General features: G+C 42.2%; 1 protein-coding gene across 2 annotated transcripts in view; it reads left to right on the forward strand.

The window, feature by feature from the left end:
* Positions 1-23,596, forward strand: part of SLC14A2 (solute carrier family 14 member 2) — a 407,766-nt gene that overhangs the window by 357,131 nt on the left and 27,039 nt on the right. For both annotated transcript variants that reach the window (XM_042850712.2, XM_065549949.1), the window contains 9 exons: positions 4,941-5,056; positions 7,271-7,438; positions 9,296-9,485; positions 10,860-10,988; positions 13,656-13,848; positions 15,138-15,285; positions 16,520-16,654; positions 17,943-17,992; positions 19,106-19,274. In XM_042850712.2, the coding sequence (XP_042706646.2) occupies positions 7,273-7,438; positions 9,296-9,485; positions 10,860-10,988; positions 13,656-13,848; positions 15,138-15,285; positions 16,520-16,654; positions 17,943-17,992; positions 19,106-19,274 (1,180 nt within the window). In that variant the 5' untranslated portion in view covers positions 4,941-5,056; positions 7,271-7,272. The remainder of the gene's footprint in view (positions 1-4,940; positions 5,057-7,270; positions 7,439-9,295; positions 9,486-10,859; positions 10,989-13,655; positions 13,849-15,137; positions 15,286-16,519; positions 16,655-17,942; positions 17,993-19,105; positions 19,275-23,596) is intronic.

Genomic DNA, 23,596 nt, shown 5'->3' on the forward strand with positions numbered 1-23,596 from the left:
CACTAACTGGAAGGTTTTCCTTGCCACGCAGTGCATGGTCAAATGCATCATCTCGAAGAAGTTCACAAATCTGAGGACCAACAAAGACACCTTCCTTTATCTTAGCTTCGCTTAACCTTGGAAATTTTCCACGGAGGTACTTGAAAGCTGCTTGTGTTTTGTCAATGGCCTTGACAAAGTTCTTCATCAGACCCAGCATGATGTGTAAGGGTGGTAACAAAACCTTCCTTGATTCAACAAGTGGTGGATGCTGAACACTTTTCCTCCCAGGCTCCAATGACTGTTGGAGTGGCCAATTTTTCTTGATGTGGTGGGAATCTCTTGCACGACTATCCCATTCGCAGAGAAAACAGCAGTACTTTGTGTATCAGGTCTGCAGACCAAGCAAGAGAGCAACAACCTTCAAATCGCCACAAAGCTGCCACTGATGTTGGTCATAGTTTATGCACCTCAAAAGTTGTTTCATGTTGTCATAGGTTTCCTTCATATGGACTGCATGACCAACTGGAATTGATGGCAAAACATTGTCATTATGCAGTAAAACAGCTTTAAGACTCGACTTCGATGAATCAGTGAACAGTCTCCACTCATCTGGATCGCAAACGATGCTGAGGGCTGCCATCACACCATCGATGTTGTTGCAGGCTACAAGATCACCTTCCATGAAGAAGAATGGGACAAGATCCTTTTGACGGTCATGGAACATGGAAACCCTAACATCACCTGCCAGGAGATTCCACTGCTGTAGTCTGGAGCCCAACAGCTCTGCCTAACTCTCGGGTAGTTCCAAATCCCTGACAAGGTCATTCAGTTCACCTTGTGTTATGAGGTGTGGTTCAGAGGAGGAGGATGGGAGAAAATGTGGGTCCTGTGACATTGATGATTCAGGACCAGAAGTTTCATCCTCTTCCTCGTCTGACTCAAGTGAGAGTGATACTGGTGCATCAGGAACCAGCAGTCCTTCTCCATGGGGTACTGGGCGTATAGCTGATGGAATGTTTGGATAATGCACAGTCCACTTTTTCTTCTTTGACACACCTTTCCCAACTGGAGTCACCATGCAGAAGTAACAATTGCTGGTATGATCTGTTGGCTCTCTCCAAATCATTGGCACTGCAAAAGGCATAGATTTCCTTTTCCTGTTCAACCACTGGTGAAGATTTGTTGCACAAGTGTTGCAGCATATGTGTGGGGCCCACCTCTTGTCCTGATCAATTTTGCAACCAAAATAAAGGTGATAGGCTTTCTTAACCAAAGTGGTTATACTGCGCTTTTGTGATGCAAAAGTCACTTCACCACAAACATAGCAGAACTTATCTGCACTGTTCACACAAGTACAAGGCATCTCTGCTCACTTTGGCTAAACAGAAATGTGTCCCTTTGCAAAATCAAACACTGACAAATAAGAGAGCACGACACTGTATGATTTCTAGAGCTGTTATAGGGCAATTTGTTCAGCAGTGTGATGTAAGCTTCGTTATGATTACATCATCCATGACTTCTAGGAATAACATGATGCAATTCATATCATGTATGATGCAATACCAGCTTCAGATTGCATCATTCATTGTTTTGCCTAAAAAGCAAGTACTGTCCAAACCCAGTCATAGATTTATTCATAGATCCAGTCAAAGATGTATTTTAGTCATTTCTGTTTAAATTGCGATCCCTTCCCTTTATAACTCACTTATCCTCCGCCAGTCCCAAGTCAAGGGTCGTATAAACTGACCCAATAGCATATCTTGAAAACTAGAGCCAATCAACAATTTTAAGCATCATTTTCGTTCTCAGTGACCCAGAATTAGTAAAGTTTGACTACATTTATTTCAGAAGCATTTTGGCTGTAGGGCAGTGTAATTGGAAACCTTGCAGCCCAGCGAAAGAGAAGATGAAGCATGAAACTCCTGTGGAGGGGGTGTGAGAAAGCATTTGTAGAGGCACGAAAATCCAGCATTAGAAAGTGGTGTAGGCAGCCTGTCGAGTGATTAGAGCAGAGATCGGGGCTTTCAGGACTCTTGAGGGCTACACATAAAGTTGTATCGGTGTGATTTAAAACCAGTTTAGTTAAATTGGTTTGATTTCATGTGTGGACACGCTTAAATCCATTCAAATCTGGCTGATATTGGTTTCACTCACTCCTGTGAATTCGCCAGTTTTAAGCCATTGTAAGTGTGCCCCCACACAGAAGTTTGCACCCATTGAATAAAACCAGTTTAATTTTAAACCAATGCAAGTTTGCGTGGAGACAAGCCCCAGAGTTATATTCTTGTTTCTACCACTGACTCGCAGCCTGACCTTGAACCTCTCTTCTCCCTTCGCTGAAATTCTGGCTTCACAAGGGATTTGTGAGGCTTGTTGTATTCATTTAGATGGAATAAATGGGTCAAAGGTGTTGATATAACCCAGTCACAGTCCAACATTAAACAGTGTTAAACAAGGTTTAGGGTTTGATATAGAGACCTGAGCCTGCTTAGTACCATGGCAAGCCCACCATTAAAAATCCATGTAACCTTTTATTAAAGATACAGAAAAGAAGGAAAAACAGTTAAAGCATTTGAAATGTAAAATATTAAATAGAGTTTACATTTGAACAACATCCCTTGTTCTCTTTCCCTTTAGCTGGAGAGAGAGTTTTAGAAGGAAAATTCCCCTTGTTTGAAGTCTCAAAGATGGCAATAACTGTCCTTTTGGGTACAGAGAAGAAATTAGCTGACATGGGCTGGTGCTGTTGTAATTTGCTGCTGCTGCTGCTGTTAAAGTCTAATCCTGTTTCATCTCAAGTGATGCTTGGGATTCTGCTGGAGCTGATAGGGCTGGTGATGTCATCTAGATCCCGTTCTGTGGCCCAGTCTGGTCAGGAGATCCCTCAGGATTAGCACCAATGTCTGGGGTCCCTAGGGACAGTAGAGGTGACAGCCATGATAGTGAAGTTTCCTCCAGTAGCCTCCCTCTTTTCTTCACTGCTACCTCCCCCTCTCCTCCCTCTCCCCCCCCCCCCCCGCAAAAAAAAGTCTCTTTCCTTAAGGACCCACAAAGAGAATGGTGGGTAGACTAGCCCATCCCCTCATTATTTTGTCCACCAAATACACCTAGACTAATTCAGTTTCTCTGTCTCCTTTCAAATCTTTTCCCATCCACATTAGTTATGGGTTTTTGTGACGTCTTATGAACTTTCAGATGCTTTTTACAGTTGAGCTCACAATTAGAGTAATTTGTAGGCCCAATTATCACAACAGGCTTTGATAGTGAATGGGGACAAAGAGTAGAGCTGGGTGAATAATGGGTTTTCGGGTTCATTGGCAATTTTGAAAAGTTTAAAAAAAAAATGATTTCAGGTCAGACCAAAAATTAAAATGTTGGCAAATCAAAGTCTACAAAATTTTCATTTTGAATTCAATAAAACATTTCATTTTCATAAAATTTTGTTTCAATGTTGACCATTTTTAATGTTTTTCTCATTTTTTAAAAATACTGAATTAAAGGACATTTTGAAATGAAAAGCCATTTCAAACTGAAATTCAAAATGTTTTGTTTAAAAATTGTCAAAACAAAACATTTAGATTTTTTAACAACTTTTTGTTTGTGTGGCTTTTCGAAATGAACAATTTGTCAAAACTGACATAAATTAGCGAAATATTTTGGTGTTCCCAATTCTGCATTTTTAACCAAAAAAAAGTTTCAGATGAAAAATGTTGCCAGGTTCTAGCAAAGAGCTTTGAGACTCTTGAGCAAAATGTGCTGTGTAAATGCATACAAGTTAGTGTACCAGCTTCTTATGCACTCCCTGTGCAAAGTTTGTCCCAGGGTCTGTGAAAATGGATGGACAGTGCCTGTTTGTTTGGCCAGCCATATTCCCATCCTTAATGGTACAGATTAGTGTATGGAACAGCTTCCAGGTGAGGAGAGATTAAAAAGACTGGGACTGTTCAGCTTGGAAAAAGAGATGATTACAGGGGAATAAGATAGTGGTCTATAAAATCTTGACTGGTACAGAGGAAGTGAATAGGGAAGTGTTATTTACACCTTCACATAACGCAAGAACTAGGGGTCACCAGATGAAATTAATAGGCAGCAGGTTTAAACAAACAAAAGGAGTTACTTCGTCACACAATGTACAGTTAACCTATGGAACTCGTTGCCAGGGGATGGTGTGAAGGCCAAAAGTATAAGTGGGTTCAAAAAAGAATTAGATACGTTTGTGGAGGATAGGTCCATCAATGGCTATTAGCCAAGATGGTCAGAGCTGCAACCCCATGCTCTGGGTGTCCCTAAGCCTCTGACTGCCAGAATCTGGGACTGGACAACAGGGGATGGGTCACTTGATAAATTGCCCTGTTCGGCTCTTTCCGTCTGATGTATGTGGCATTGGCCACTGACAGAAGACAGGGTACTGGGCTAGATGGACCATTAGCCATTCTGGGTCAGACCATTCTTAGGTTTTTACGGAAAATATGTGCCAGCTTAAACCCAGTCTGCCACTCCCATCATAGCCTTTTAGGAGTCCCACATGTGCAGCACAGAGGGCCTCACACAAGCCAAGCCAATACGTGAATTCCACTCGGTGGGACTGTCTTTGCACACATTTCTTACGCAGGTTTTAGCTCACATATATCCAATATGATTGTATGCAGAGGTAAGGATAATTCTGGAGGCACGTTACCTGCAGTGCAATGTATATTCCACTAACACATGTATGAGCATACATTGCACATACAGGCATTTTGATGTGTGATGCTTTACAGCCAAAATTAGGAAATTAACGATCCTGTGACCCTGCCTGCAATTAAGCATGCACTTTGCCTACTTACTACATGCCGTGCTGCTGTGCATGTTTCCCTCTTCCTTATCCATGGCTTATATCACTTGTGAAATGACAGGAAGGATGAACAGATCTTCTCTGAGCGATATTTGTGATGCCTCCAGTAGTTTTCTCTTCACAGACACTTCCCCGGTTGGCATTAAGCTCCACCATCACTGAGTTTAAGTACCGCTCCTTCCCGGCACACACCAGGATCTCCCTCCAAGTCTGCTTCTTTGGGATCTGCTGGAAGAACAGGTATGCGCAACTTCCATTCAGTCTTCATCTTGGGGTGAAATAAGTCCAGGCGAAGGTGATGGAAACAGGTTTTGGGGTATATAGTTCTTGCCTCCAAGAACATCTGAAAAGTGCCCTAAGCTCATTTTCACCTGCTGGCAGATCGATGGTCTATGTGAAATCCACTGTGGAGATGGAAGTCCAGTTCCTAGTAGGGACAGATCTACCTTTAAAAAAACACAATAATCTTCTCAAATGGCACTATTTACAATTCTGGTTGGCAGTGTCAGCAGAGAGACCGGGGTTTGCATGCACTGTGGAGACTGAAGTTCTCTCTGCCCTCTAGACAGAGTCTCCCACACCAAGCTAGAGCTGAAACACAATGGCTGATGCTGCTCCCCTATCAAACGCATTCTCTGGATAAATAGTGGACGTCTGTCTCCAGTACTGTTAAGCTGGAGGTGGCACCTTTCACCAGTCCTCCTTTTAAAACAATATGAAGTGGTCTCACTGCCCAGAAAAATATGGGGTGGTCTAACTGGACCAATAGGATCACTCTTGAAGGCCCTTTGGATGTCGCTGGGCCTGGCCATCCTCCTGTCTTGCGCAATCTCTGTTTTTCATATGGTCTCCATATGAAGTCACACGAAACACACAGAAGGTACCAAAGGGCAGCATATTGTGCAGGGATAGCGCAGCAAAACGACATCCATGCACAGCAAATCAGAAAAACATTGCCCAGCTTCAGTGATGTTATTACTCTGGTTAGCAGTGAGGGGTTGATTTAAGATGTAGCCTGCAGTTCTGTTCTCCGAACAGGGAACTATTGGAGCTCCGCTTGTGTTTCAAAAAAACAAACAAAAAAACCCCTTACATTCTTCCATTCACTCTTACTGTCAGTCAAGCAATGTTCTTGATATTGTGACCAGTCCAATGAGAATCCAGCCTAGGCCTTTCGGTCTAAACTCATGCCGTTATGGGGAAATAGATGCAAAATAATGATTTAAATACCTACTTTTCAGAATTAGCTTAACTCCTTTTCATCCTGAATTCCAAATGCCTTTGCCTTTGAGTCTGACATTAGTAGCTAAATCTCCATTTGGTGTCAGGTTTCCGTCCACAGCAAATGTTTACGTTTGAGCCTTGAGAACCAGAGGAAGGGATCTCCTCTTCAAAAACTCAGAATGAATTGGCTCCGTTAACTTTAACAATGTTCTGCCTTTAACAGTTAAACATTTAAGTTCTTCTCTTGGAGTCCTGGGGCATGAGTTTAAGGATGGATAAAGAAGTTTGGAAACAAGAGCTAGCTTCGTAACTCATTGTGATATATTTCCTCTCTTACCAACCCGCAGCAAGCCTTTATATCTTGCTGAAATCCCTCTCTGGAGCTCATCAGGTGTGGCCACTTCTAATGAGCCAGCTGCCTGGGAAGGGAATCACCACATTCTGGAGCTCCTCTCTCAAAAGAGAATAAACCATGGAACATTCTAGACGTGGGCATTTAAACTAGTGTGACAGCCACCACGTTAGGTGATACACTGGGGACTTCCAGAGCTAAATGCAGGAGCTGCTACAGCTTGAGCTAAAGATCTTTAGCTGGGGCTGGTACAGACTCTAAATCTCTGTGGATCACACACAGAAGGGGGCCTGTAACACACCCCTATCAGTGGGTTACACAAGCAGAGGCATTGCCGTGCCTGAGAACTTACTGAAAAGCATTACCAGTGATAAGTGGAGAGAACTGAGAGTGAAGGGAAGGAAAGGATTGACTTGGGGTGCAAAGGTAGAAGCAGAGTTGGGAAACAGGTTGCATTAGCAAGGGGGAAGTGGAGCAAAAGGAACTCAAAATTTCAGTCACATTTAAACATCTCAAGGGCTTGTTCTGGACCAAACCTCCCATCTCTTTAAGGTCCAGTCATCACAGTAAGTGATATATGTGCCCATCTACCAAGGAACATGAATTCGTCCAGCCAATCTGTCCCTTCCCTTCTTTAAGGGCAAGATTGCCACACCCATATTCATGTTGGGTAGCACCTTACTCCACCAGTGGTCTCATTGACATCAGTGGGGTTTCTTAAGGGGTAAGTCACTACTCATTATGAAAAAGAGTATCACAGTCTTTCCCTAAGTACAGAAGAAATTTGCTGGTGCACAAGTTAGGAGATTGAAAGCAAATAACATCCGAGAACAGTTTGAGAGTTGTGATCCATTGTTCCCTTTCCTCGATTCCTTAAGATATGGAAGACAGTGAGGTTGTTAGAACCGATAATAACGGAGAAAGGAAGATGTACAATGAAAAGAGCACAAGAGACCAGAGACCAGTGGGAAGTGGCAAAAGGAGAATCTGCAAAACACTTGGATATCTAACAGGAGAAATGAAAGAGTGTGGAGACTGGCTGAAAGGTAAAGCCTTTGATTATCTGAAAAGCACCATGGGTAATAAATAACAAGTAGCTCATTACACCAACAGCAATGTTAACATTTTCTGGGTGCATATATTGGGCATTAATCCATCTAACTCCCTGATTTGTGTACTTGGAGGCTGTTTGCATATGCAAAAACTAGCATGTCCAGAGTTTGGGGTGTACATTTTTTTTGGCTAAGCCATTTAATTTTCAGAAAGGAAAGTTTAATGTGTCATCTTGCCGTTACCATGACTGCCCACACAAATTGGGCATTTGCACATGCAAAAGGCCATTTAGATACCTAAACAGCCATGTGTTATTACTATTATTTGTATTATAAGAAGCACTCATCAGGATTGGGGAACTATTTAGATTGTAAGCTCTTTGGAACAGGGACCGTCTTTTCATGTTAACGAGTGGCTACAGCACCTAGAACAATGGGGCCCTGATTCCGAACTGGGAGCTGCTAGGTTCTACTGCAATACCAGTTATTAACAAACAATAATAATTGTGATGAGTGCTGTGCAAATGTAATGCCAACAGACCCTGGTCACCGGTGGCCCGGATCGAACTGGGGACCTCTGCAGCTTAGTACATGAGCTCTACAGCATGAGCTAAAAGATAACTGGCTGTTAAGCAGTCTCTCTCTCTCTCTCTCTCTCTCTCTCTCTCTCCGTGGTTTCAGTGCCACTAGCTGGGACAGAACACCACACCCAGGAGGTGTGTGGGTTACACAAACGTAAAATAAAAAGCAGTCCCTTTCTCAAGTAGCTTACCATCCATATAGGGACAAAACACAGCCAGTGGGTATAGAGTACCATGGAGGACAGAAGCAGACATCAAGGGTAGTATTAATAGGAATATGAAGTTGCATATAGTAGAAGCATGAACAACTCTGAGGCTTTGTGGCATTTTTTCAATGGTTTGGTTTTAGATAAAAGGATAAGATAAAATAACTAATCTCACCCTCTTCGTACAATAGTCACTGCAGTTGCATAAGCAATGAGTTGGCATTTTCTGTGAGCTCCTTGCACACTTGTGCTGAACAGTGTAAATACTATTGTGTTTGGCTCGGGCTTCTTTTTCTGAAATGTGGAACTAAAGGATTGTGTGGGCCAACTTGTAGTTGGACAGAAGTGTCAGCAATAAAGATTTAGTTCAGTACTGCTTGTGCTGATGTACATAATATGTCTTGCCATGAAGGGGCAAATTTTTAATAATATTTAGGCACCTAATGACATGTTATGGGATAGTGGGGTTTTCAGCAGTATCTAGGTGCCTAACTTCCATTGATTTCAATGCGAGGTCGATGCTTAGACACTCCTGGAAACTCCCGCTAGGCATCTGTTCTTTAGGTGCCTAAATACCTTTAACAATCTGTCTTATGTCCTATGAAACCTGCACCTCAGCATTCTGTGTCTGCATTTTTTCTATGGTAAAAGGGTTGTTCCCTACTAACGTTTCCTCGTCCATCTACACACTGTTTTCAGCCTTGCCTAAAACCCGTTCGGCAACAGAAGTGGTTTAGTTTTCTCATTAAATGTATAGTTGAATCCAGGATGCTGGCTGCCCTGCAAGAAAGACTAGTTGTGACTTTCATAAACTCTTCTTTAGTAATCTGGCCAAGTGCTTGATAGTGGTGAACTTTACCAACTGCAATACATCATCAGTTAGCTTTTCATGTGCCAGATGCAAAATATGTCCAGGCACCAATAAATCAAAGACGAGTTTTACAGTCTTGTTGATACATTGCTGGCAACAGAATGGAGGCAGACTCTGCAAAGCTAAGTGTGTTTCAAGAAAGCCATGCTGGAATGATGTCTTATTCCCAGAATTTGTATTTGATCTCTTTCAGATAAACCTCTAGTTGTTCAGTTTATTGACTGGGTCCTGCGGGGAATATCCCAGGTGATGTTTGTCAACAACCCACTCAGTGGGCTACTTATTCTAACCGGACTGTTGATCCAGAATCCTTGGTGGACGCTCACAGGCTGTTCAGGAACAGTTGTCTCGACGTTAACGGCACTTATTCTGAGCCAGGACAGGTAGGTTTGGCCTTTGCATTTGGAATTTTTAAATAAATTGGCAACTGAACTTTAAAATATTGTGCTACCCATTAGTGGTGTCTAAGGCCCGTGTTTGAGCAGATCCATTCTTTGGTGATGCTGAACAGTGAGTTCAAGCTTTTGCTCGCATTACATAAACCATGGTTATTGCACTGAATGGCCTATAATCTCTAATCCAGGAGAGGTACAGTCTCGCACACTAAAAGCACTATAAACACCTCGGGCCCTGTCACTGTCTTGCTACGTGGCAAATCACTTACCCTTTGCATCTCCATTTCCTTGTCTGGTAAATGGAGATAATAACAGACATCATGATAAGGTTTCAGAGTAGCAGCCGTGTTAGTCTGTATCCGCAAAAAGAACAGGAGTACTTGTGGCACCTTAGAGACTAACAAATTTATTTGAGCATAAGCTTTCATGGGCTACATATCATCCGAAGAAGTGGGTTGTAGCCCACGAAAGCTTATGCTCAAATAAATTTGTTAGTCTCTAAGGTGCCACAAGTACTCCTGTTCTTTTTGCATGATAAGGTTGTGAGGCTAAGTACATAAAAGTAGTTTGAGAGCTAGTGGATGGACGTGTTATTTGAGCTGTTCTGGGCATTTTATCTTGGAGATACAATGCTACCCTCAACTATAGTACCTGAGCACCTCACAGTGTTTAATGTATTTAAGCTCACAACACCTGGCTGAGGTAGGGCAGTGCCATCATGTCCATTTTTACAGAAAGGGAACTGAGGCACGGAGATACTAAGTGATTTGCCTGAGCTCACACAGGAAGTCTGGGGTAAAACAGGATAAAACTTGGGTCTCTCCAGTCTCGGGCCAGCACCTGAGCAACTGGACCAGCCTTCCTCGCCACAGGTTTTGGTTGCAGTTACATGAGGGAAGGATTGTGGCCCAAATGTTCAGGTAAAATAATCAGTGAGGAACATGACTGATGTTTTGGGCCTCAAGTAGTTTAGTGAGCAAGGAGGGTAGCTTTTTGTTTATGTGCAATCTAGAACAGATTTCTTTTACCTTCAGATTTTCTGTTGCTGTTACAGTGCAGCATCCGTGGGTTATTAGAAATGTGCTGGGTACCCCACGAACTTTCAGCTGCCCTCTAAACATGGGGTACCAAGCAACACCATTGCTATGGCACCAATTGTGCTAACCCCAGTTACTTACTTGTGTGAGCGGTCACATTGTTCACCAGCTCAGTATTGTCACTTTGCTAGATGTAGGACTTCTGGAAATTGCATTTCAGTGCAAGAAAGAGTGATTCACTGGGCTGCGGCTCTAGTGCGTACTGGGCCTTCAGGGCCAATTGCTTTCTAGTAACCATTTCAAGTCAATTGTCTTTCTCCCACAGATCGGCCATAGCAGCGGGACTGTTCGGCTACAATGGAGTCCTGGTGGGACTGCTCATGGCGGTGTTCTCTGACAAAGGAGATTATTATTGGTGGCTTCTACTGCCAGTTGTTGTTACATCCATGGCTTGGTAAGTGATATTGGTTTTATTTTCTGTAAACCAGGCTAAGCATTTCTAGTTCTTCTTTTCCTATATGGCTTTCAGTGAACACTTACTGATACTAACAGGAGTTTTGCAAACACTTCAAGCACTTAGTTTCAGATTCTTTCTGTTAAATCCCACCCTACAGTTTCAGTTCTGATATTCACCACTTTCTGTCCTAAACTGTGGTGACATTTTGCTGTGGGATGTTAAACAGCTTCTGCATTGCACCTCAGAGGTGATGCACTTTTGTTTATTTGTTTGTTTTAGGAGTCATTCCTGGATGTGCATAGCTTGTGGTGAGCTTTGGCATGAAATTTAAATGGTTTTTAGTTAACGTATACAATTGATTATAGCAAATGGCCAAAATGCTTCCCCAGCTTACAACCTGTGCAAATGCATGAGGCCAGTGGACCAAATTCACTGTTGGTATAATCATGCCCACCAGTAAAACTATGCTCACTTGCATCACTAAATCTGACCCAGTGGATTTTCACAGGACTGAATTTGATCCTGCCTTTCTTAGGTCTTTAACTAATCCTCCACAATATTAACCCATGTAAGTACACTTGATTCCAAGCAATGTATTCTTTAAAATTAAATTTAGCTTTTAATTGTGGCTTTTAATAATGTTACAGAATCAATTTTAATATAAATGTTTTTAATCAAAATTAATTCAAGATTTGCATTTTTAATGGCTTGTCTTAATAAGATGTAAATCTGTGTTACCTTGTGCGCCTCTTACAATGCAAGATTATTCCATATTATATTTCTATAGACTTCATAAATGAAGGTCTCATTGTACCAATCTATTGAAACCCAGAACATTTTGTAGACTGTTGTAGCTTTTCTTACATGCAGCCACCGGGGGCTTTTCTTGTGGCCACACAACCTTCTGGGCAGTCTTTGGCGGGGAGGGTACAAAGCAGCACCCCCTCCTCTGGAGCCATAAACACCAGAGGAGCAGACAACCGGTCTGAGTTCCCCACCTTCATAGGGACGGTGGGGCTCAGACTTCCAGCTTCAGCCCTGGGTTGGCAGGCAGAAGTCTCTGGCTGCGCAGCGGTGTGCCACAGGCTCTGACCGTGGGACCTCGGGCTCTGGGCTTTGCCTGAACAGCGGCGGACTCCATTCCCCAGTCTCAGGGCTCCATCCCTGGACTCACCGCCCCCCTTATCGCCCCTGGCCCCCACTGCATCCCCTGGGCTGACCACTCCCCTCATCACCCCTGCTGCCTTCCTTCTCACCTCCCCATCCAAGGGTTAAGAGCGGGAAGAGGCGGAGCAGGGGTAGGGGCTTGGGGGAAGTAGGCAGGTGGGGGTAGGGTCTGGGGCTGAGCGGGGGGGGTTGAGCACGCCCAGAGGAAGCTGGCACCTGTGCCACTGGAGCTGTTTACTGTTTCAGTGACCCACTTTAATCTTTCCCCACTGTGTTTAGTTTCTGGAGGAGCCGCGGTAACCCTCCCCTCACCCTATAGAGTAGAACACAGTCACACAGAACAGAAGCCATTCACAAATGTAATGCAATGGTCCCCAAAGCTTCTGGGTTGCTATATCTGCCACAGAGCTATTGGAAAGATTTTAAAATTTGACATTTCAGCGACATTTTTGTCGAAATTTTGAAGTTCAGTTTACAAAAGAGCAACGCTTTCTGTGAAAACGCGGTCCTACTTTTCAATCCGTTATAGAGCTCTGGAGAAACATTAGAAATGTGGCATTTCAACAAAGAAAATGAAACACAATTTTCATGAAAGCACTGACCTCTTTTTTTCTACTAGTTCTTGCAAAAGAGTCTTCTGAACATTGCTTTGATAACTGAAATCCTTTTAAGAGAAATGGCTTGATCTGAGATTGAATAGGGATTATAATACAGTGCATCTTTTCTATTGATCATAACCACAAAAGGGGACATAGGATATTGCATTAGAAATGCCAAATGTTTTTGGTTAAAATCAGCACCAACTGAAAATCCCTCTAACACCCAAACTCACCTGTTAACTATTTTTTTAAATACGGGCTACATTGAGCTCTCTGCTAACTTCAATGGATTTGCACAGGTATAACTGAGAGCAGTAGTTGACTGTGCTTGGTCCTCAGATGGTATAAATTGGCATAGCTCTGAAGCCAATAGAGAAACAACTAATTTCCACCAGTGGAGGATCTGACTGGCCTAGACTTTCCACATTCTTTTAGATTTATTGATTCCAGTCAGGACTGGGAGATGAATTATCAATATGCTACAAGAAAGACTGTTTGTATGATCTCCTAATATTTTGTGGCTCACTCACCACGGCTTGGCATGTCAGGAATAAACCTAATTTATTAATCTTTTTTATAAGACGGAAACTTGGACTTTAAATAATACTTTAAAAATTAATGCGGCCTGATTGAAGTGGTGCTGAGCAACATCAATTCTCATTGGTTACAGGTGCTCATGTGGGGATCATGCCTTAAGATGGTGCTAGGTCGCATTTTGTGAGGGCTTATCTCATGCCGGTTAAAGTGATGTGAGCGATTCACTGTTTGAAGTCTCCTAAGGAGATTGGAGTTTTCTGAGTTTCACTGGGACTTTGGACTAAAATGGTGGGGATATTTTTCACCATTCCAGCTGAGATGAACAAGTTGAAACTGTTTCTTTTTATTCTTCTCTTTTCAGCCCAGTTCTTTCCAGTGCTTTGGGTTCAGTCTTCAGGAAATGGGACCTTCCTGTTTTCACCCTGCCTTTCAACATTGCCGTGTCTCTTTACTTGTCTGCCACTGGACACTACAACCTCTTCTTCCCCACCACTCTCATTCAGCCTGTAACATCAGTGCCCAATATCACCTGGTCTGAAATCGAAGTGCCACTGGTAAGGTCCACTAAAGAAAGGAGAAATAGTCCACATCCTTTCAAAAGATAAATAGGAGGGCTCTTGCCTCTAGGTAACAGGCTAAAATACAGCCCAGGTTAATAGCATCTGAACCTCCTGAGCATAGAATCATAGAATCATAGAATATCAGGGTTGGAAGGGACCTCAGGAAGTCATCTAGTCCAACCCCCTGCTCAAAGCAGGACCAATCCCCAACTAAATCATCCCAGCCAGGGCTTTGTCAAGCCTGACTTTAAAAACCTCTAAGGAAGGAGATTCCACCACCTCCCTAGGTAACCCATTCCAGTGCTTCACCACTCTCCTAGTGAAAATGTTTTTCCTAATATCCAACAACTCATAAAATGAATCGGTCATCTCTGCCCAGTTCTTAACAGAGGAGTAGCCACTTCTCAAAAAACTCCACCAAAATGGCATGATGCCCAATGTTGGTGGTTCCAGTGGAAAGACTAAGGATTCAAACTGACCATGGACTTTGAACTACTCCCTCCACTTAGAAGTGGGCCTCACATGACGAGACCTAAGTCAAGTTGGGCGGGGCAGCTTGGGGAATACTTGCACTTCAACTGTGCTTGTCCTGTGGTTTAAAAGACACTGTCAGTCGGACACCTTTCACCAGCAGCTGACCACTATATTTGGGGTCGGGAAGGAATTTTCCCCTGAGTCAGTTTGGCAGAGACTCTGGGAGGTTTCTTCCCTTCCTCTGCAGTCTGGGGCATGGGTCACTTGCAGGTTTAAACTAGAGTAAATGGTGGATTCTCTGTAACTTTCAGTCTTTAAACCATGATTTGAGGACTTCAGTAACTCAGCCACAGGTTATGGGTCTGTTACAGGAGTGAGTGAGCAAGTTTTAAAAACTATTTAAAAATGAAGAAATTCATTTTTGAACATTCTTATTTGGGGGAATCATTCCAAAATTTCATTTCAAATTTTATTTATTTTTTCTATTTTTATATTATTTGTACATTACTTCACAACATGTGAATAGTAGTAGTGCATACTACTAATGAACTGTCATAATAGGATACCATATAATAGTTGGAAAATTCTATTTTTATTTTATTTTATTTTTAAAATTACTAAGGGCAGCTGCTACTTAGTACTGACTGAAACACCTTATCCTCTTTTCTAGGGCAAAGTGTTTCCTGTTTGTGTTGTAATGCCACAGTTTGGCACTTTGACCCCCTTGCTTTCTAACAAATGGACACTGTGAAATAATTGCCATTTTGCCTTGACTATAATAATGTGTCCTTTTCAAACCAATGCTGCAGCTGCTACAATCCATTCCAGTCGGCATTGGTCAGGTGTATGGCTGTGATAATCCCTGGACTGGTGGCATCTTCCTGGTTGCTTTACTCATCTCCTCTCCACTTATTTGCTTGCATGCTGCAATCGGATCAGCAGTGGGGATGCTGGCAGGTACTAACAAATGACCATGACTTACCAAGGTTATTTTTGTAATTTCTTACATTTACTAGTACCCTGACTCCAGTTATTACATAGTTCTGTCCAACACTTTGTGGCTTCTGCTTGCATGGGTCTGAACATGGTTTTGATTTGTAGTCACATCCTTGAGCTTGGATCTGAATTTTGGGTTTTTTTCAACCCCAATATGGCGAAGGCAAAACTCAGAACAAAAGAGTAGAGTTCCACAAACCTCTATTTATTGTGTATGGGTTTGCAAGATTTTGTGTTCTACCAAGGAGACCTGCTGTAGTTCTACGACCAGTTGTCACTAGTTATGTTATGAAACCAAGACTAATCCACAACACCCATCTTGGAAAATGTGTATCCATCCAGAGACGGCAGTAAGTTTTGTGTTGTGCTTTGGACCCATAAGAGTTTTGGAGACGTCTCAGGCCATTTTCTTTCCATATTTCATCTGGTTCGGGATGGTTGCTACGTTTTGCACAGGTCTAGTATTTAATCCAAATGATTCAGTAGGTTTTCCTACAGGGGAAGGTGAGGAGAAGAAGGGGTGGGAGAAGGGGAATCATAAACAAGAAAGCGAATGGAGGCGTCACAGTGGGAAATGGATTAGTCCAAACAAGTGGTGATATGAGCATCCAAATTCAAGTTATCAGAGCTGATAATGTCTCAGGGTGGCCTGGTCGCCAGAGGTTGTGCTGCCCTGTTTGCTGGTGGTGCTGAGGCCAGTGAGAAAACTCCAAGGAGCTCTCGTAAGGCCTCCGGAAAAGACCCTGAGTTGCTGTCCTGCTGGTGAAAGCCCGCATAGGTGTAGACTGACTGGGTCCCAGCATCCCCGGTAGCTTGGGGCCATGGGAGATCGGCTAGGAGGTCCTGCTTACTTCCCCGCTGCTGCCTTGGCTACTACTGTGCCGGGACTGGTTAATTTTATTGAGCCAGAATGCCCATTGAGCTTAGAAAGAGGTTTGCTTGAGTGAGAACTTGAGGACTGGTCCAAATTCTGGGCTCTATTACATCATCATAGCTATGGAATAAGCATAGCCATTGACTTCAGCCTAGTTCCTCCATATCAGCAATGTGTGACTGAGAACACAGTTATCTTTTAGTGCAGATGTAATGGGAAAATAATTCTGTGTTGATGCCAAGGAATTTGTAAAGAATGATATCTGATGTCTAAAACTTGGCTAATAGCTAGATATCATAAACTGTGCCTTTTGCTTTACAGCGCTGACCATTGCAATGCCATTTGACAGGCTCTACTTCGGCTTGGCGAGTTACAACTGTGTGCTTGCTTGCATTGCAATCGGAGGCATGTTCTATGCTCTTACCTGGCAGACACACTTGCTGGCACTTGCCTGTGGTATGTATCCTATGGGATGTGGAAAGCAGAAATCCAAAGCATGCAGAATAGCTGTGGGAATTCTGCAGATTTAATGTCAGGGTTGTGGCCGTGATGGCAAAAGCGCGCTCACATCCACCCATGAAACAGAGAATTTGCAGGCATAATCTGCAAAATTGCACCCACAGTCAGATGTTCAAGCAACCGATCTGTGCACACAAGTCCATTTCCACACTTTTGTTTTAGACTGAGGAAAACAAAAGCAAGAAAGAACAAAGGTAAATTCTCCATGAGAGAGCACAGTGTGTGCGTCTCCTCTGTTACAAGTTGCAGCAAGTGCAAGAGCAAAATGGCAAATGTAAGCATTCAGTACATAGCAAATAAAGGTGTGTCAGTGTCAGAAACTACATATATCCAGGAGTGTCACTTGCTATGGAGCCAGTGGGCCAGTTGCCCCACACCGACTTAATTCCCTGCTCCCCCAGGACTTTTCATAGTCTATATCAGTGTCTCTAAACCTTTCCAGACTACAGGAGTCTGATTTATCTTTCATACCTCCAAGTCACCTCACTTAAAAACGACTTGCTTACAAAATCAGACATAAAAATACAGAAGTGTCACGGTACACTATTCCTGAAAAATGGCTTCCTTTCTCATTTTTACCCTATAATTATCAAATAAATTAATGGAAATATAAATATGGTACTTACTTTTCAGTGTATAGAGCAGAATAAACAAGTCATTGTATGACTTTGCTAGTGCTTTTTATGTAGACTTTATAAAACTAGAAAAATATCTAGATGAGTTAATGTACCCCCTGGACGACATCTGCGTACTCCCAGGGGTACACATACCCCTGGTTGAGAACCACGGATCTATATGATCCGTTATGTCAGCCACTTTTTGCATCATCAGACTTTGCAGGGCATAATATAATTGCATATTAAGTCCTAAACACAACTTTGCCCACCCCCACCAGAATTTTTCTGAAAGATGCCCCTTCAAATGTGCTTGTTGAGGTGAAATGCTCACTTACCATTCATGCAAATAGAGCAGATGAGGCCAAACTAGCCTTAATGTCAGAGCGACTTCGTACTTCACACAGGAACAAATATAAACCACCTGCACGTGGGCTTTGGGGATCCTATTTAGTAGCCCTCCTGCACCAGAATTCTAATTCTAATCCTTACGCTAGCTAGCAGTAAGTAAGCAGTAGCTACTTTATAGTGTAGTTGCAGAGAGTTGCTACCTCTGCTAATTCATTGAGCAACTTTTAACTTGTTTCATAGTCTCTTTGTTCATTTCACAGCATTATTTTGTGCCTATGCTGGAGCAGCTCTTGCCAACATCTTGTCTGTGGTAAGTTTATAGGTATTTTGGCTTTGTCAGAATATCAGAACGCAGAGACTTCTGTATGACAACAATAACAGTTCTGACAGCAACGGAGTAAGAATTCTGCAAGCCAGTAGGGTTTATTGTATAGAGTCTGTCTGGTGTATTGTGAGATTAAAGACTCTACTGCTGACAGTAGGAGTTCAGAGAACTTCAAACCACACTATCCTCTATGTGTGCACTTGTGTATATGAGTTGATTCCAACAACTATCTCTGGAATGGGATACAACTTTTATTCTACCCAGACAAACTCCTTTAGGCTGATATTTTTTTTATTTGTTCCCAATTTTTTCCTTGCTTTGTCTCAATCCAATCATTTTTTTAAAATGTTTGTTGCAGTCATTTTCGAGGATCGTTAATGTGGAGAAAGAATATCTTTTCTCATATGGTAAAAATATAAAATGTATACCCATATGACTCAAAAATAGCTGAAACTAGAACCATCAAACTGTGCTTGTTTTTAGATATTACTTGGGGGATCAAAACTAAAGCCAAGTTTGAAGACAATAGGTTTGGTAGCTTTAAATATATGAATGTTTAAAGACAGCAATTTCATATATGCATATTAAAATGTACCCATCTGATTTCTTTGTTAATGTATTGTATCTAGAGTGGTTTAGAGCAGAAGGCCTGCATAAATAGGATGCCTCTGTTACATATACCTGAATTAAGGATGCATCAGGAAAAGGATGGTTGGACCCAGTGTCCTCATTTTTAGAAGAATTCAGTTGGAGAGCCACAAGGACCCTAGAGTAATCTTGGCCAGATACATTTTTGTACCAATTTAATTTTAGGCTTTTAGAGTCTCACTGGAACTTGCTCCCTTTTTTTCCTTGTAACCTGGCCCGGCTTTGCATTGCTCTCTGTGCTGCCAGCAAGGGGTAGGGATATGAGTGTGTTTGGGGGGAATATCGGGGAGGAGATACGAGGAATCCCAAAGTGCACCATAATTGTCAAAACTGTTCTTTGAGGAAGTACATCCTTCTCAGGCTTCTGACTAAAAGCTGGAGAGCTAAGCAAAGGGAATAATAAAAATGTGATATAAAATTCTGTCAACACATTCTTTTTCCCCTACCCAGATTGGATTACCAGCCTGCACCTGGCCTTTCTGCTTCTCTGCGCTTCTCTTTTTGCTCCTAACTACAAATAATTCCGCAATCTACAAGCTGCCACTCTGCAAAGTCACTTATCCAGAAGCCAACCGAGTCTACTACCTGAGAATGAAAAGAAGAGAGCAGAAACCCACTGGTGATTAGCCAATACAAATGGGATACACTTTGTGATCCCCAATGTAGCTGATTGATCTCAAAAGCACATGAATTAGAAGTTTCCGTACTATCTGTCAAACACACACACACATCAGCAATTCACGTCTTCAACAACTAGGTGTTGTGCAATGAGGGCTAAGGTTATATATATCATATTTTGGAGGAAATATTTGTTCCTGATCTGAGTCTCATAAAATGCATTCAGGTAACATAATGGGTGTCTTATAAATGTATATGATACTAATTTGAAACAAATTATTATTATTCATAGTCATAATATTGTAGGACCTAACTTTTATTTTACATTTGCCTGGTAGCACAATAAGGACCCAAACCCAACTAGGATTTTTGGATGCTGCCATAATAGAACAATAATACTGTGAGAAGAACCTTGTAATGAGCTGTGGTTAAAATCAAGAGGAAGTTTGTTTGTAAATGCAACGGAAAGACTGACTGACTGATTTACTCTTTTGGCATCACATAAATCTTGTCTAAGCCCCAAATTCCATAATTAAATCCATAATATAAATTGTTAAAATACTTATTGAATTCATCATCTTTCTCTGTATCTGCTGTCTTTTCCTTATTTTACATTGCAGTTAAGATATTCATATTTCCCCTCTATCATCAGATTAAGGAAATGACTTACTGATAATTGTGTTAGCCATTAACACCATCTTCTCCATCATACAAATAGAAAAATAACAATCCCCAACAAAAAAACCCACAAAAGTATGTATCCATCTTACCTGTGTTGTACCACACATCCAGCAAGGAGCAGCACAGGGAAGAACGGGGACTTTGAGGAAGACTGTGACAAATGCAGTTACTGTTATTTTTTTTCTCTCTACCGTCCTATCAGGACAGCAGAGGTAATGAACAAAAGCCAAATCAAAGATTCCCATTGGATTGGTCCCCACAGCTAGCTGACCTACTTAACCAGATGAAGCACTGGACTTGGTGCCAGTTGTGGGTTATCCCCTGGGCATGGCTCTCTATTGCACTGTCCCTTAGGGGGATTATTAACATGAGTGCAAAATGAGTGGAGAAGAGAACTGGTCTGGAATTTTTCAACACAACATTTTTTGTTGGAAAATGCCGATTCATCAAAACCAAAACTTGTTGCAGAAAAGGGGTCTGTTTCGATAAATTTTTCAACTCAAACATTTTGAGAAATAAAGTTCGGAAACTATCAGAATGGTTTGTTGCCATATTGTAAAAAATTCCAGTGTTCTGGTTCAAAATGACTCTTTATTTCAAAATGCACACTGACTGTAGTAAAAAAAAATATTTTAAATAAATGGTCAACATTAAAATGTTTTGAAATTATGAAAAAATGTTTCACATGACCAAAAATATTGGGGGAGGGGGATTTTCAGTTCATGAAATTTTGAGATTTCCACTTTTTGTTTTGATTCATGATGGAACATTTTGCATTATCTTGAAAATATTCACAGGATAGGAAAACCATTCCCCTCCAGATCTTGTCCAGAACGCTACCAGAACAGAATGGCAGCATTTTGGACCTACTTTGCCCTCTCTTCACTAAAAAAGGCTTTGTGCCAAGCATAAACATGGACCCAAGTGGGCTTAAGGACTAAAGTCAGATCCTACAAGATAAAGCTTCACCTAAAAACTGAAGGAACATAAGGCTTAAGTGAAATGAAGAAGCAGAGAATGAGCTGATCTCGTACACCTCTAAATGTCCTTGAAGACGAGGCAAAAGAAGAAAAATCCCAGAAGGTTTCTGACAGTGTTAATCAAAACTCTTCTGTCATAGTTGGCCAAAGAAAATCTAAGACATATTGGAGCACACACAACCTGACATACCTCCCACTGACATTACATTCCCCCTAGCTGAGATCCCCTCATAATTACCCAAACTGAAAACTTAGCCAGCACACTAGGGTTCACATGGCAATAGTTGCATGGGCTCTTTAATGTTTGTAAAAGGTCCAGACGTCTGGCTTATGACTCACCTGCAAGGCAGAACCTCCAACAGCACAGCACTAATAGTGACCTGGTTCAGTACCAACTCAGCTGGCAGAGTTCCACTGTGATGCTGGCAGACCTGGTGCCAGCTCTTGCCACGGCTGTAGGCCTTAGCCGAGCACGGACAAATTCATTGCAGGAAACCAGTCTGTTTCACCTGTGTGTTAGTATGATTCAGATGGGTATTGGTCTGGTAACAATGTGTTTAGTGTTTAGACTTTTTGAAATGCTTGTAAGTTGCTGCAGGCATTAATCCTTATTTATAATAACTTTATCATATGCTGTAAGGTAATATTTAAGTTTGGCTTCCTAACTGTAAAACTTTTGCTGTGAAACTGTGAACCCAGTCAGCAGGGATCGTTTCCTGTCCATCCAGAGGGCCTATCAAAACTAAATGGGCTATTGTGGATATCACAATACAAATAATATTAATTGCCCCTCGCACAGGAAGAGGCTACATGCAAAAGGGCTCATCCCAGTTTCTTGAATTCTGGAAGAAGGAAATAAAAGTAGCTAACAAGAAAAGTTTTCATCTTTTGCTGTTTGGACTCTTTTCTTGATTAATAAAACCTTAGATTGGCTACAAGAGTTGTCTTTGGGGTGAGAACTAAGGTACGACTTGATGCTGAATAAGTGACTGGTCTCTTGGGACTGGGAGCAACCTGAATATTTTGTAATCTTTGGTGCACGGAATCCAACTATCGCTAAGTCCCCCTTGCCTGGGTGGCAAAATAGACTGGAATGCCAAGGGGACTGTCTGTGACTCCCTGGTAAGACTGGTATAGTACTTTAGGAGTTCACACTCATTAGTGGGCCAGTGAAATCTAATTACAGAACACACAACCAGCTTGGGGGTATCTGTCCCGCTTCTTGACAGTCTGCCCTGAGGCTGGCACTCCTGGTCGTGAACCACTCCACACAATGTGACAGCCACGTCCTGCAGAAAGCTGAGTTTGGCATAGACGTCTCCCCTGCAAAGCCTGACAGCTCTGCCTAGCAACTGAGTTCTGATGAGATCCTGGGCTAGATAGAGCTGCAAGCAGGGAAATATTTCTCCAAAAAAGGAAAAAGCATATTTGGTTATTTCAGCCCCAGTTCTGCAAAGCTATAAGCAGTGTGGGGCACAGGTCACTTGCTGGAAGATTCTCTGCACCTTGAAGTCTTTAAACCATGATTTGAGGACTTCAATGGCTCAGACACAGGTTTGATACAGGAGTGGGTGGGTGAGATTCTGTAGCCTTCATTGTGCAGGAGGTCAGACTAGATGATCATAATGGTCCCTTCTGACCTTAAAGTCTATGATTCTATGAGTAACTTTAAAGAAATATGTGTCATCTTGTTGAAGTCCATGGAGTAATCACCTCTATAATGTGATTTGTGGAGCCAGGGCTTTCAAACTCTTGGCTAAGGGCCTTTTGACTCAAGTATTATCCACATGTTTGTCAGAGAGCAGAATGCAGTATTGTAGCTGGGTTAGTCGCAGGATATTAGAGAAACTAGGTAGATGAGATAATATATTTTATTAGACCAACTTCTATTGGTGAGAGAAGAGCTCTGTGTAAGCGTGAAAGCTTGTCTCTCTCACCAACAGAAGTTGGCCCAATAAAAGACATTACCTCACCCTCCTTGTCTCTCTAATATCCTGGGACCAGCACGACTATAACAACACTGCATACAATGTTAGAAAGAGATTGACAAGTAAGAGATGCACCAGAGGTTACATAGAGGTGACAGCAGCCCACTTTAACAGTCAGGAAAAGTGATGGTTTACAGGATTTGGGCATTGTTAGAGCACTTAAATTGAGAGATGTATTTACATGTCTATGAAAGCTGTTAGTTTCCAGTGTTTAAACTGAAATCTACAGCACTGGAAAATTGTGTAGTAAAGGAGAGCTTTCTAACAGCCGGATGTTGGGAATCTCCTGAAAGGGTCAGAGTGCTCTCAGCTCAGCACCTTGCAAGATTCCCTTATGCATGCAGGAAACCAAAAATGACCAGAATTTCACTGCTAGGTCTGTACAGTATGAAAGGCACATATTTGATAGCAGCACTGAAGAGCACAAACATCACTTAGTGAACTCTGTATGAGATTCACTTAATAAACCAGTGGCATCTCCCTCTCTGTGGCCCCAACCCAGCAGAACATTTGTGATTCTTTCCAAGACTCCGGTGCCCTGAAATGTTCTGGATCGCAGTCCAATGGCAGGCTAGCTGGTTCAGTAAGAACGCTGGCCTGCCAGGGAAATTGCATCCATGTAGAATATAGCATGATGGCTACTATCAGCAAAGCCACCTGAGAACTGGAGAATT

This window comes from Chrysemys picta, chromosome 6, assembly GCF_011386835.1.
Source record: "Chrysemys picta bellii isolate R12L10 chromosome 6, ASM1138683v2, whole genome shotgun sequence".
Classification (NCBI taxonomy): Eukaryota; Metazoa; Chordata; order Testudines; family Emydidae; genus Chrysemys; species Chrysemys picta.